The following is a 14,017-nucleotide window of genomic DNA, read 5'->3' as shown; positions in this document are numbered from 1 at the left end:
TCAAGCTTGATTTTCTCCTGGGAAAGCTTTTTCTCAGTTTGTAAAGCAGAAGTAGAGATAATCACATGCCCCTTTCCTTTCCTTTCTGTTTCCATAGTTCTCTTAGAAGTACAAAAAAGGGTGAGGAGGGAGGGAGTGGCAGCTGGTCACCACCATGAGTCATCCTGCAGGTCACCTCTACTTGGTGGGTTACAGCCTGATAGCACCTGCCCCAAGAAAGACACAAGTCTGAGGAACGGTGATGTGAAAATGTCCAGTCCCTTTTCAGGTCACACGATTATTAGCATATACACAGCTTATGCTCAGTGAAAATCAACAATGGTGGTTGGTCTTTGGGTGGCAGAATTTGGGGCGGCTTTGACTTTCTTTTGTTCTTTTTTATTTTGATTAAATTTGTGAATGAGTATATATCTTTTTTTTTTTTTTACAAAAGGAATTATTTTTAAAAAGAAAAGGAAGTATGTTTCTACTTCCACACCTTCCAATGGGTAAAAAAAAGTATTAGTTTACAGCTAACAGTCAACTCTAGTTAGTGACTTTTCTTCTTATCATTAATACTGCTTTTTCTGCTAAAACTTTTCCTTTTATATTCTCCTTTGATTTGTACTTAGTAGTAGCTTTCCATGCCTTACAGAAAAATGAAGAACGCAGTATATAAAATAAAGTAAGCGTGGGAACACATGGATAAGACAGTAATATAAAGCTGACAAAATATTGTCCTAGGTCATTATCAAAAGCCACAACCTACACAAAATAATGGAATTATGAATATATTAAACTGATTTCCATCTCAATGCATAATTACAAACAGTACGACCTTTCATGGCTGTAAAGAGTAAATTTAAAGTAAATCCCACCAACAAAAGTCCTTTTAATATTACATTTGAATCAAAAAGGTTCCATTATAATTTGTTTAAGAGTTCATAAATAGGTCTTCATTTACATTGATATATCCGTGGCAAAGTACAGCAAGGCGTAACAAGAAAATATACCCTCTTTGATATATAAAACTGACAAAGGACTAGTGTCCAGAATATATAAAGAATTCCTATAAATCAATAAGAAAAATAGAAAAATAGGCAAAAGCTTGGATGGGCATTTTAAAAAGAAGAAATTCTAATGACTAACAAACTTGTGAAAGAAACTCAATCTAATCAGTAATCAGTGAAATGCAAATAAAGCCACAGGGAGAAACCACCACCCAGCAAGACAAAAATGACAAAGTCTGACAATCTTGAGTGCTGGTAAGTGCCAGCCCCTTGGCAGGGGAGCTGGGGCAGTTCCTGCAGGTCCTTTCCTGGGCTCTTTTCTGAGCATCACTGAAATTCAGTTGTAAAGCTTCTGTCTCCAACAATATCCTCAAGGTCCCTCGAAGGATGTAGACAGAGCAGACTCCTTTCTAGTGCAGCTGTGTTGAGTGACCACCCACCCGGGCTGTGCCGACCTGGGGCCCACACCTACCCAGTACCACTGTGCTGTCAGGAAATGGAACACTGCCGACCCTTGTACGTAGCTGGTGAGAGTCTAACCCGGACGAGAGCTTTGGAAATTAAGTCGGCAGCATTTCGTGGAGTTGAAGATCTTCACAGTTGAAGATCACACCTGTGATCCAGCAAATCCACTCCTGATCATCTAGAGAAACTCATGTACCCTCGCACCAACCAGCACAAAAATGTTCCCAGTAGCCTTGTTCATAGTAGCCAAAACGTGGGAGCGACTCCAATGCCATCAATAAATAGTGAGAAATAGGTAGGATTCCTTTACATAAAGTTCAAAACCCGGCAAAACTAAACTATACTATGCACACACACCCCCATATTCAAAAATAGCAGAACTACAAAGAAAAGTCAGGAAATTATGGCAAAGTCAGAACAGCAGCTGCCTTCGGGGGACAGGCGGGGTTGTGACTGGCAGCGGGTGAGTGGGCGCTTCGGACTGCGACCTCAGTGGTCACCGCACAGGTTTTCATGTTGTCATTAGCTACGAAATCCAGCATTTGTGTGCTATGCACTTTTCTGTCTGCTTGTTACATCACGTAGCAACCAAAGAGAAAGGAGCAGAACTACTCTCCCTTTGTCGTCATAAAAGCCATGGGACTCATTCAGACTTTCACATAAAATAAAACTATGGGTAAAGGATGAAGCGAAAAATGTTTTCCAAGCGTAGGGGGAAAAGTTAGCAGGAAATACTGTAGCTGCTAAAGATATTAAAAATGCTGATAAAGAGTTTGAGATGAACAGTGAATGAAACAGCTGTGTCAAACACAGCTCCAGGATGGCAACAGCTCCCGCCCGGTGGCCTCTTAGGGCTGTGACATTTGCGCGATAGGGCAGGTTTCCACCTGCACTAAAGGCATGATTTTTATTCAGCGCTAAGGATCAAATTGTACTGTACCAAGATATTCCCTGGTAGTGGCAGGTTCACACCAGTCACAGAGATTTGGATTGTCATTACAGATGGAAACATACACACCACTATGTATAAAATAGATCGACAACAAGGACCTACTGTATAGCACACGGAACTCTGCTCAATAGTTTGTAGCAACCTAGAAGAGAAAAGAATCTGAAAAAGATTCTTATATGTAACTGAATCACTTTGCTGTATACCTGAAAGTAACACAACATTGTAAATCAACTATACTTCAATAAAAAATAAATAAATTTTTAAATAAATAAATAAAAAGGAAGTTGCAAAGCCATTTTAAAAAATCTTTTGAAGGTAGTAAATAATTTCGCGTGGGTGCCACTCTCTGCCACAGGTAAAGAAAGCCGAGAAAGCTCCAACTCCAGGTGTGACTAACTTGCCAAAAAGAGGCTGACTACCACACAATGGAGGGTGGTTTTACAAAAGATGCACGTAGTTGATTTTAGAAGGCGGCTGGTGATTCATGTCAATGCAGCTGTGGCTCCTATGAAAACTGATCCAGCAAAATTCAACGCAAAATCAGCTTCCTTTCTTTCCCAAAGTCTCTTCAGAGACCGAGAGGCAACAGGAAACATCACCCTTCGTGTCACTGATGGGTCAGTTCCCTGGGAATCCAACAGCCCACTGAGGAAAACGTGTCTCCAAGCCAGATGTCAGAGGATTACCGGGACAAGAGGAAACAGCTTGAGGGAGAAACTCCTTTCTTTTATTCCCCACCCCTTGCTCCCCCCGCTCCCCAGCACAGACCACATCCTCGTATTTGTCTACGGTGCTTCACACCAAAAAACCCAGACAATAAAGTGTGCCTGGGAGTCTATGAGCCACTTCTCATGCTTGACGAAAATATTCACTTACTTAGTTAACAGGGTTACAATTTTTAATTTGTTGTCCTTTTTATATCAATGAGCAAAGCCAGCCAGCTTATTCCTTGAGAAGTAAAACCTAAATTCTGGCAGCTCTAAATTGCACAGACCTTGCTCTTAATGGGTCCCTCAGTCAGAATGAGACGTGCAGACACACACGGGAGAGGGGCATCCTGTGACCTGCTTCGCAGCACAGCACCCACCAATATTCTTTTGGTCTTATTCCCCAGCATTCCTCTGCTAAATGCATTCAACAAATTGACGTAATTTCAGTGGCTAAGGAAGAGCTCCCTGGCTGGCAGCCAGAATCACAGAACCATGCTTGCACGAGATCACAGATCAAAATTTTCTATTGTTTTCCTTTTCTCTTCTTTCTTTTCCTTCCTTCCCTCCCTTTCTTCTTTTCTTTCTTTAATACAAAACTAGAAGGAGAAAGGTACAATTAAAAAACAAACAGGGCTTCCCTGGTGGCGCAGTGGTTGAGAATCTGCCTGCCAATGCAGGGGACACGGGTTCGAGCCCTGGTCTGGGAAGATCCCACATGCCACGGAGCAGCTGGGCCCGTGAGCCACAATTACTGAGCCTGCGCGTCTGGAGCCTGTGCTCCGCTGGGCCGCGATAGTGAGAGGCCCGCGCAGCGCGATGAGGAGTGGTCCCCGCTTGCCACAACTGGAGAAAGCCCTCGCACAGAAACGAAGACCCAACACAGCAATCAATCAATCAATAAATCAATCAATAAATAAGAACGTGAATTTCTAAAAAAAAAAAAAAAACAACAACAACTTTCGATAGCAATATCCTGGCAGTGATATTATGCCATAGTTTTGCAAGATGTTACTATTGGTGGAAACTGAGTAAAGGCTACATGGGACCTCTCTGTATTATTTCTTTTATATATACGATAGCTTTATTGAAATATAATTCATATACCATATCATTTTCCCATTTAAAATATACAATTCGGGGCTTCCCTGGTGGCACAGTGTTTGAGAATCTGCCTGCCAATGCAGGGGACACGGGTTCGAGCCCCGGTCCGGGAAGATCCCACATGCCACGGAGCAACTAAGCCCATGCACCACAACTACGGAGCCTGTGCTCTAGAGCCCGCGAGCCACAACTACTGAGCCCACGTGCCACAACTACTGAAGCCTGTGAGCCTAGAGCCCGTGCTCCGCAACAAGAGAAGCCACCGCAATGAGAAGCCTGCACACCGCAATGAAGAGTAGCTCCCACTCGCCACAACTAGAGAAAGCCCTCAAGCAGCAACAAAGACCCAACGCAGCCAAAAATAAATAAATAAATAAATTTAAAATATACAATTCAGGACTTCCCTGGTGGCCCAGTGGTTAAGACTCTGCACTTCCACTGCAGGGGGCACAGGTTCAATCTCTGGTTGGGGAACTAGAATCCCACATACCGCATGGCATGGCCAAAAATAATATTAATAATAATAAAATAAATTTAAATAATTTAAATAATTTATTTTAAATAAATAAAATTTAAATAAATTTAAATAATGACTTAAAAATAAAATATACAACTCACTGGCTTTTGTATATTCAGGTTTGTGGTATCATCACCACAATCAATTATTAGGACATTTTCCTGGCCCCAAAGGAAACCCCGTACCCATTAACAATCACGTCTCCCTCCTCCCATCCCCCCACCTGAGGCAACCACTCATCTACTTTGTCTCTACAGATCTGCCTATTCCAGACATGTCACAGAAATAGAATCACATGATACATGGTCCTTTGTATCTGGTTTCTTTCCTTTATCATCATGTTTTCAAGGGTCGTCCATGTTGTAACATGTATCAGGACTTCATTTCTTTTTATTGCTAAATAATATTCCATTGCATGGATATACCACATTTTGTTTATCCATTCGTCAGCTGATGGACATTTGGGTTGTTTACACTCTTTGGCTATTATGAATAATGCTCTTATTTATGAACATCTGTGTAAAAGTGTTTGTGTGAACAGATGTTTTCATTTCTGTATTATTTCTAACAACTGCATGTAACTCTATAGTTGTCTCAAAATAAAAAGTTTAATTAAAAAAAAAAACAGCAAGAAACAGCTTGTGTTGAGGGGGGAATCCTGGGTAATTTCTCATCTCTATTTCATAACCTTTGCTCTAATTTATCATACTATCTTCATAATAAAATTAAGTATTTAATAATAACAAAGTTCTTAAATGCTGTCAACTGTATTAAATGCTTACCTGCATCATCTCATTCAATTTTTACACCATCCTTACAGGCTAGGTTCTATTATAACCCCCATTTCAAGTGAGCCTCTGCTATCTCTCCCTTTTCAAACATCATTAGCAAATCAAACAAACAACCTAATTTTAGAAATGGGCAAAGAACTTGAACAGACATTTTTCCAAATAAGATATATATACACATCACCAATAAACACATGAAAAGATATTCAACATTACCAATCATTAGGGAAATGCAAATCAAAACCACAAGGAGACACCACCTCACATCCACTAGGATGGCTACTAACAAACAAACAAACAAACAAAAAAATCCACCAGAAAATGAGAAGGGCTGGGGAAGATGTGGAGAAACATTGGTGGGAGTGTAAATTGATGCAGTCACCATGGAAAACAGTATGGAGGTTCCTCAAAAAATAAACATAGAACTACCATGTTATGCGGCAATTCCACTCCTGGGTGTGTACCCTGCCAAAAATGGCAGCAAGGTCTCAAAGAGATATTTTTGCACTCATGTTCACGGAGGCATTATTCACAACAGCCAAAAGGTGGAAGCAGTGTCCATCAGTGGATGAACGGATAACCGAAATCCATTGTTTCTGGATTACTATATGGTAATCTATATTACTGCATAATTAATATTCAATGGAATATTGTTTGGCCTTAAAAATGGAAGGAAATTCTTACATACACCTACAGTATGGATGAACCAGGAGGACATTATGCTGAATGAAATAAGCTGGTCACACACACACACACACACACACACACACAGACAAATAACTGTATGATTTCACTTATTCGGGGTCCCTAGAGCAGTCACACTGTTAGAAAATAGAGCGGTGGTTAACTGGGGCTGGGCAGAGGGGGCAAGGAGAGTTGTGTTTAACGAGGTTAGAGCCCCAGTTCTGCAAGATGAAAGTCCTGAGAATTGGTTTTACAGTGTGAATATCCATACCAGTCCTGAACTATATACTTAAAAATGGCTACGGTGGTAAATTTTAACACACACAAACATGATCAACAAACCTATCCAAATGCTGAATTTTCCCAAGATTTTTAGCCTCTTTCAAACAGTCTAAATAAAAAGTAGCACTCTGGAGAGACCAATTCCATCTTTTCCATGGTCCCATTCTCCTCTCCTCTACACCTCAGTTTCTCCCAGGCACCACCTGGGTACACGTTAAATAAAACTCCTCTAAAATCAGCATCGACATTGAGCACGTGGAAACCCATGAATGGGAGAGGGTGGATGGGCAGGGGGTTTAGCACATCTGGAATTGGAAGCAAAGAGGTTTTCTCCATCCCAGAAAGGCCCAGTGGCTTGAGCTCCAGGTGACAATTTCAGCACAGCCTCGAGCCGCTGAACAGAAATTGGCTCAGAGGCTCAGAACCGGGCTGAGAGCAGGTCTTCTCAGGCATGGGCCCTCCCCTGCTGCCTTGCTCTGAGGGCCTGTGAGCTCACACCCTCAGCGTCTTTGGACTGTACGAGCTGGGCTGGCAGATGGCACCGGTGGGCACCCCCATGGTGGAGCTGGTAAAAAGCTTACCATTCCACTTGCTAGTAGCCCTTGGGAACATTTTAAGAAAACACAAGAGGGCTATCACAATCTCTTCCCCCTGAAACTGGTAACTTCTCAGACCAGCCGATCTGATCTCTTGGGTGCAAACAGCATGCAGTTCAATGCCTTTATCCCACTTCACAGCTGAACGCAAGGAGGGTGGAACAGACCTCCACACGACCACTCCGTATGCAGGGTTACTGTTTCAGAGCAGATGAGGACACCCCAGCAAGCTCCCTCCACTTTTGTATCCTCAAGACAGATACGCAATTCCTTCGTCACCAAATATCCATAGGAAGGTCTAACTGGATTATTTATAGTTTGAACTTATAATTAAAATTGGGGGAAAATCCACTGAAATATAGCTTCTAGTGACTATAGTCAAACATGGTAAGATGAAAATAATAAGAAAAATAGAGCACACACAGAGCCAGACTCTACAGGAAACACTTCAGGTACATAATCTCATTCTTCCTTGCAGCAACTGATGAGATAGTTGTTTGCTCATTTTCCTGATGAGGAAACTGAGGCCAGGGAGGTCCAACTAACTTGTAGGTAGCTTAGCAAGCGAGCGAGTCTGAGTCTCTGGGAGGCCGGGGCAGCTGGCTTCTGCCCCGCCTTGAGTGACTCTGGGTGAGCTGCTTCCCTGCTTCTCAGGGCCCTCCCTCATTCATCGATGGTGACGGTGACTCCTCTCTTCCAGCCCTACTGCTGCGAGTATGTGAGACAGCGGATGAAAATGCACTTGGAATGTGTAGCTGGGACATTCTTTTCTCCCCCCCTCCCCCTGGACACTCATCTCCTCCCCACTCACGTGCAGAGAGGCAGGATGGACTTGGAGACCTAGAGGGCAGTGAAATGTAATCATGAATGTGTATTTTCCTGCCAATAAGCTCACTAAAGACACAAGTCTGGAAAAGGGAGGAGAGGGACGGAAGGCAGAGTCCTGGTTCCCGGCCTGAGCGGGAGGTTGGAGTCGCCGTGTTTAGGGGAGGGTGGTCAGAGGACAGACTACTGCAGCTTTCAGAGAAGTTATAGCCTCTAAGAGGGATGAGAATCCAAATGAGCAAGTAATGCTGAAACCATCTGGGGAAAGCTCTTTTGTATATTTACACAATTTTAAAGAATCTCCCTACAGATTATTCATTAGTTACAACAGGGAATTAAAAAGTAACATTCATAATGGAGAAATATGGTGGACCTCCTTAAAATCAAACAGAACATTGGCAATAATGGGACCAACCCTCATTCTGTGCCCCAGTGGACGCAGGAAGGCACGGCATCGCTTCATACTTAGATGCTCTTCGTGCCCAAGGGCGTAACCTGGACCAAGTCACAGGAAAAATCAGAAAATCCAAATGAGGGGCATTCTTCAAAATGACTGACCTGTCATGAATGATGGAGATGGGCTGGGGGACCGTTCCAGATTCAAGGAGACTACAGACAGGTCAACTAAATGCAAACACATGATCCCGACAGCCATGAGGACACCACTGGGACAATGGGGGGAATTTGGATGTAGACTCTACACTAGACAGTGTGGACCCACGTGGAGCTTCCCAAACATGATCAATATGCAGTGTGAGTTGATGGCTTTGCTCTTAGGAGACACCTGTGTAAGTACTTAGGGGTGAAAGTCATCACCTCTGCAACTTACCCTCAAGTGGCTCCATAGTAACAATAAAATATGTACGTGTGTGTGTGTGTGTGTGTGTGTGTGTGTGTGTGTATAGAGAATACAGTAAAATATTAAGTGGTGAATCTAGGTGAAGAATATACAGTGTTTATTATACCTGCCCCTATTCTGTGGATTTGGAAAAAATATATTAAGAAGTAACTGCAAATACCTCAGGGGAAAAGTGGCAATTTAAAAAAAAAAAAAAGAGCAGATACCAGTTTGACAGTTCCTTCAAAAGTTAAGCATAGAATTACCATGTGACCCAGCAATTCCACTCCTAGGAGGATGTCTATACCCAAGAGAAATGAAAACATTTGTCCACACAATAATTTGCACACGAATGTTCAAAGAAGCATTATGCATAATAGTCCAAAGGTGGAAACAACCCAAATGTTCATCAATGGATAAATAGATAAGCTGTGGTATATCCATACAATGCAATATTGTTCAACCATAAAAGACGAAAGAAATTCTGACACAGGCTACAACGTGAGTGAACCTTGAGGACATCATGCTGAGTGAGATAAGCCAGACACAAAAAGACAAACATCTGTATGATTCCACTTACATGAGGTCCCTAGGGTATCACAGCCATAGAGAAAGGAGGCAGAAGGGTGGGTGTCCAGGGGCCGGGGTCAGGGGGGAAGGGGAGTGTCTAGTGTTTCCTTCTGGAGTGATGGAAGTATTTTGGTACTAGATAGAGGTGGTGGCTGCACAACCATGTGAATGTAGTAAATGTCACTGAATTGTCCACTTTAAAATGATTGATCTTATGTTACATGAATTTTACTTCAATTTAAAAAAAAAGGTGGATAGAGCAAGGAGGGGGAGGAGGTGATGTTCTGGGCCACAGAGTGGTGGCAAAGACACACCTAGAGCAAGATCACACCCCCAGATCTGCGGGCCCAACCGGAAACAGAGTGCCAGGTACGCACGCAGACCCCAATGAGCAAGGTGAGGTTGTGTAATCATGATTTACCTGAATTCCGTTATCATGTTCCCAAAGACTTACAGCGCAGTAAGAATTAATTATATGCATAGGCATATTTAAACGATACTTTGGCTAAAGCAGTGACAACAGGAGAAAATGGGCAAAGCTGTGATCCCAGGGGCTGAGATTTTAGAGGGAAACCTCTCCCTCGAAGACTGGCTGGGCTGGGGCTGGATGGGTTTTAAAAGCTGTCTGCCCCTTCTCTTTAGAAATCATGTTTGCTCTCACTCACACAATGCTGGCGTGGAAACAATGATCCAGTAAAAAATAGTTTTAAAAAATTCTTTTTACAAAAGAAAAAGGAATTCACAGTCATTATAAAAGCTTTAGAAAAGACAGGTGGGCAAAAAGTATCTGCTGGAGAAAGCCACTGTTATCATTTTGGTGCTTTTCTTGCCAGTCTGAGAAGGCAGTACTTAACGGTAAGGAACGATTCTCTGATGGTGGAATTTTGAGTATCTTTACAAAGTTTCTTGGTGAGAAACTGCAATACCTGTGAGGCTTCCTATTAAGCCCACTAGTAAGGTTGGTCTTAACCCAAGTGTACCCTTCCCTGAGATGCAAGCACATTCCTGCACTTAACATGTGTGTCCAGAGAATCTGGTGATGAGAGAATCACGGAAGAGTAGACAGAACCACCAGGATAAATGCCCACTGCCCCCTTCCTTATAAACATTCATCCTTGGGACTTCCCTGGTGGTGCAGTGGTTAAGAATCCACCTGCCAATGCAGGGGACACGGGTTCGAGCCCTGGTCTGGGAAGATCCCACATGCCGCGGAGCAACTAAGCCCGTGCGCCACAACTACTGAGTCCGTGCACCACAACTACTGAAGCCTGCATGCCTAGAGCCCGTGTTCCACAACAAGGGAAGCCATCACAATGAGAAGCCCATGCACCGCAACGAAGAGGAGACCTGCTCGCCGCAACTAGAGAAAGCCCATGCGCCCAGCAACGAAGACCCAACGCAGCCAAAAATAGATAAATAGATAAATTCATGAAAAAAAAATTCATCCTGAAAGAGAACTACTAAGTCACGAGGAAGAGGAAGAGTCTAATCACGTAGGTTGTGTAGCCTGGTTCTTGGCACAGGTGGACAGAGGAAAACAAAAGCAGCGATGCTTCTGAGAAAACTGATAGAAATCGGCCGGAGCCCTTATTTCTCCTGCCGTCGCCCCCAGGAGGGACTCTGGCTCCAAAGCCACACACTCACCCATCCAGACTTCCCCGAACTGCCCGGCACCGAGCTTCTTCACCAGCTTAATGGATTCCCGGGGGATCTCCCAGGCATCTTTGTCCCACGGCTTCTGTGGTTTGGGACTAATGCATGCCTTCTCCAATCTTCTGCACAAGCCATCTGACTGCTCTAATTTGAAAGAGAAAATAAACGTGGAAAAAGTCGTCCCTTGTATTTTACCAGTATCTATAGGGAAGTCCGGACTATGAGTCTTATCATTTTCAACTTGCCAAGGTCTGTGAACCTAAGATGCTTATAGGGTTATCTTCTGCGTAATCATGACTTTTGAAATTCTTAAATGAAAGACAGTTTAAGACAGACTTGATTTTATTCATTAGTAATGCTAACCTATAAAAATAAAAACAACAAAATGAACAGATAAACAAAGGCTGACACGTTGTCACACTTAATAGAATATAATTTTAATTACAGAGCCCATGTAAGCTCTCCAGGGCACATTGGTGGGAACTTGGTCACGTCACCAAGGGGCCCCAGTGCCAGAACAGGGCCAGGGCTCCACAAGCCCTCAACACACGTGCCAGATGGATAAATGGATGGGGGTAACAGAGAGGGAAGGAGGACTCCACAAAATCTGGGGTACTTGCTCTCTCCATATTTTGGGACCTAAGCAAATTTTATGTGTAATCCCTTGGAGCAGGTTGAAGAAATAAGCAGTAACAAGAGTTACCCACTACAACTGGCCTCAAACACACAGTCATGGGTTCAGCTTAGCCAGGCTATAGAGCAGATTGGCGACAGAGGACCACTGACAGGCCACTTCTAAATATTTTGGTGTTATTGTTATTTCTGTTTTCTTTTACCAAGAGTAATACATACTCGTGGTATGTACTTTACACACACATAGACATGTATACACTAGGACACAGTTCTACAAATTTGCATTCCTATTCCAGATATTTAAAGATGCGTTGTAAAAATACGTACTATGCGAAAATAATATCCATTTTTCTCTTTGCAATTCTGGAACATTAACTCTTAAACAGCACAAACTAGGTGGGAAGGACTAGGATAATTATTCACAAAGATCAAATCTGACTTTGAATGTATACTTATAGATTAATTTAGAACCAATTATAGAATATCATCCTCCAACTTTATCCAAAAGAAATACGATACATAAAACATTTTATTCAACATAGTATTGGAAGTCCTAGCTACAGCAATCAGACAAGAAAAAGAAATAAAATGAATCCAAATAGAAAAGGAAGAAGTAAAACTGTCACTGTTTGCAGATGACATGATACTATACATAGAAAATCCTAAAGATGTGACTAGAAAACTACTAGAGTTCATCAATGAATTCAATAAAGTTTCAGGATACAAAAAAATTTAATATAAATGTTTGACACCATATATTTATCATAATAGATGTATCTTTCTTGTCTGACCTTGCATTTTCACTTACTTTGGTAATGCTTAATCATGTCACTGATACAAGGAAAAGTGATTCGTGGGGAGATGTAATAACCCCCATTGTCCAGACTTCTGATTTTGTAGTGCTTAATAACGTCACCATGCACGGGGTCATAATCTCTGACAGACAGAGAGTAACTTCCTGTGGGGGAAGAAGTACAAGCAAAGATTACACTTACATTTTGTAAGTAAGATTGGCATTATGGGGGAGGGGAGGATTGGGAGTTTGGGATTAGCAGATGCAAACTAGTATGTATAGGATGGATAAACAACGAGGTCCTACTGTATAGCACAGGGAACTATATTCCATATCCTGTGATAAACCATAATGGAAAAGAATATGAAAAAGAATATATATATGTATAATGGAATCACTTTGCTGTACAGCAGAAATTAACGTAACATTGTAAGTCAACTATACTTCAATAAAATATTTTTAAAAAGGTTGGCATTATACACACCGTGGACACATTTTGCCATAAAAATATGCAAAATATAAATTGAGCATGTATATAGTACATAATTTTAAAGTCATAAAATGTCTACTTGACAAACAAAGCTAGTGTTTTGTTTGCTGTGAAGCTTACCAACACACTTTTTCTTCTTTGTGATGGTTTTTTAAAAATTATTTTGCTGAATTGAAAAGTTATTTTGATTTTCTTTCTCTTAAAATTTCAAGTTTTATACTAAATAATAATTTAAGAGGCTCAGTAAACATAAAGCATGGTAAAAAAATAGCCATAATTATGTCTGCTTTTATGTTACTTTTAGTAGCAAAACTAATAATTTGAGCTTGTTATTTGTTATCAAACTATAAAACTTTCACTACCAGAACATAGTACAGGCATATCTCAGAGATATTGTGGGTTCAGTTCCAAACCACCTCAAGAAAGCAAATACCCTAATAAAGTAAATCACACAAACTTTTCGGTTTCCCAGTGCATTAAAGAAGTTATGTTTACACTGTACTGTAGTCTATTAAGTGTTCAATAGCATAAGTTTAAAAAACAACATATATACTTTAATTAAAAAAACACTTTACTGCTAAAAATTGCTAACCATCATCTGATCCTTCAGTGAGTCATAATAGTAACATCAAAGATCACTGATTACAGATCACCATCACAAATATAATAATAAAGAAAAAGTGTGAAATACTGCAAGAATTGCCAAAATGTGACACAGAGACACATTTGCTCATGAAGTGAGCAAATGTTCTTGGAAAACTGGCACCAATAGACTTGCTCGATGCAGGGTTACCACAAACCTTCAGTTTGTAAAAAACTGCAGTATTTGCAAAGCACAATACAGTGAAGCCAATAAAACGAGGTCTGCCAGTAATTGACTTTTTTTCCAAAAAAAATTCTTTTTTTTTTTTTTCAGAATTCTAGAATCGTTTCTAAGAATGATTTCCTAAACAGTGTTTTATAAGAGGCCTTATGTCACTTCCTACCTTTTAATGTTTCACTTTCTCTGATAAGAAAAGCTCCAGCGCTGTTCCCTGGTGCCAGAAGCTGCCTTTCTGCATCTTTCCTGGTTATATCCTTGAAAAACCACCTGAGAAGACATATTAACATTTCATGGGTGTTTTAATCCCG

General features: G+C 41.4%; 1 protein-coding gene across 3 annotated transcripts in view; it reads right to left on the bottom strand.

The window, feature by feature from the left end:
* LYN (LYN proto-oncogene, Src family tyrosine kinase) overlaps positions 1-14,017 on the bottom strand; it is a 109,594-nt gene that overhangs the window by 35,845 nt on the left and 59,732 nt on the right. For all 3 annotated transcript variants that reach the window (XM_061172233.1, XM_061172234.1, XM_061172232.1), the window contains 3 exons: positions 13,873-13,976; positions 12,412-12,561; positions 10,962-11,114 (listed from right to left, as the gene is read on the bottom strand). In XM_061172233.1, the coding sequence (XP_061028216.1) occupies positions 10,962-11,114; positions 12,412-12,561; positions 13,873-13,976 (407 nt within the window). The remainder of the gene's footprint in view (positions 1-10,961; positions 11,115-12,411; positions 12,562-13,872; positions 13,977-14,017) is intronic.

Source organism: Eubalaena glacialis, chromosome 17 (genome assembly GCF_028564815.1).
Source record: "Eubalaena glacialis isolate mEubGla1 chromosome 17, mEubGla1.1.hap2.+ XY, whole genome shotgun sequence".
Taxonomy (NCBI): domain Eukaryota; kingdom Metazoa; phylum Chordata; class Mammalia; order Artiodactyla; family Balaenidae; genus Eubalaena; species Eubalaena glacialis.
This window is presented reverse-complemented; position numbering and strand designations above follow the sequence as displayed.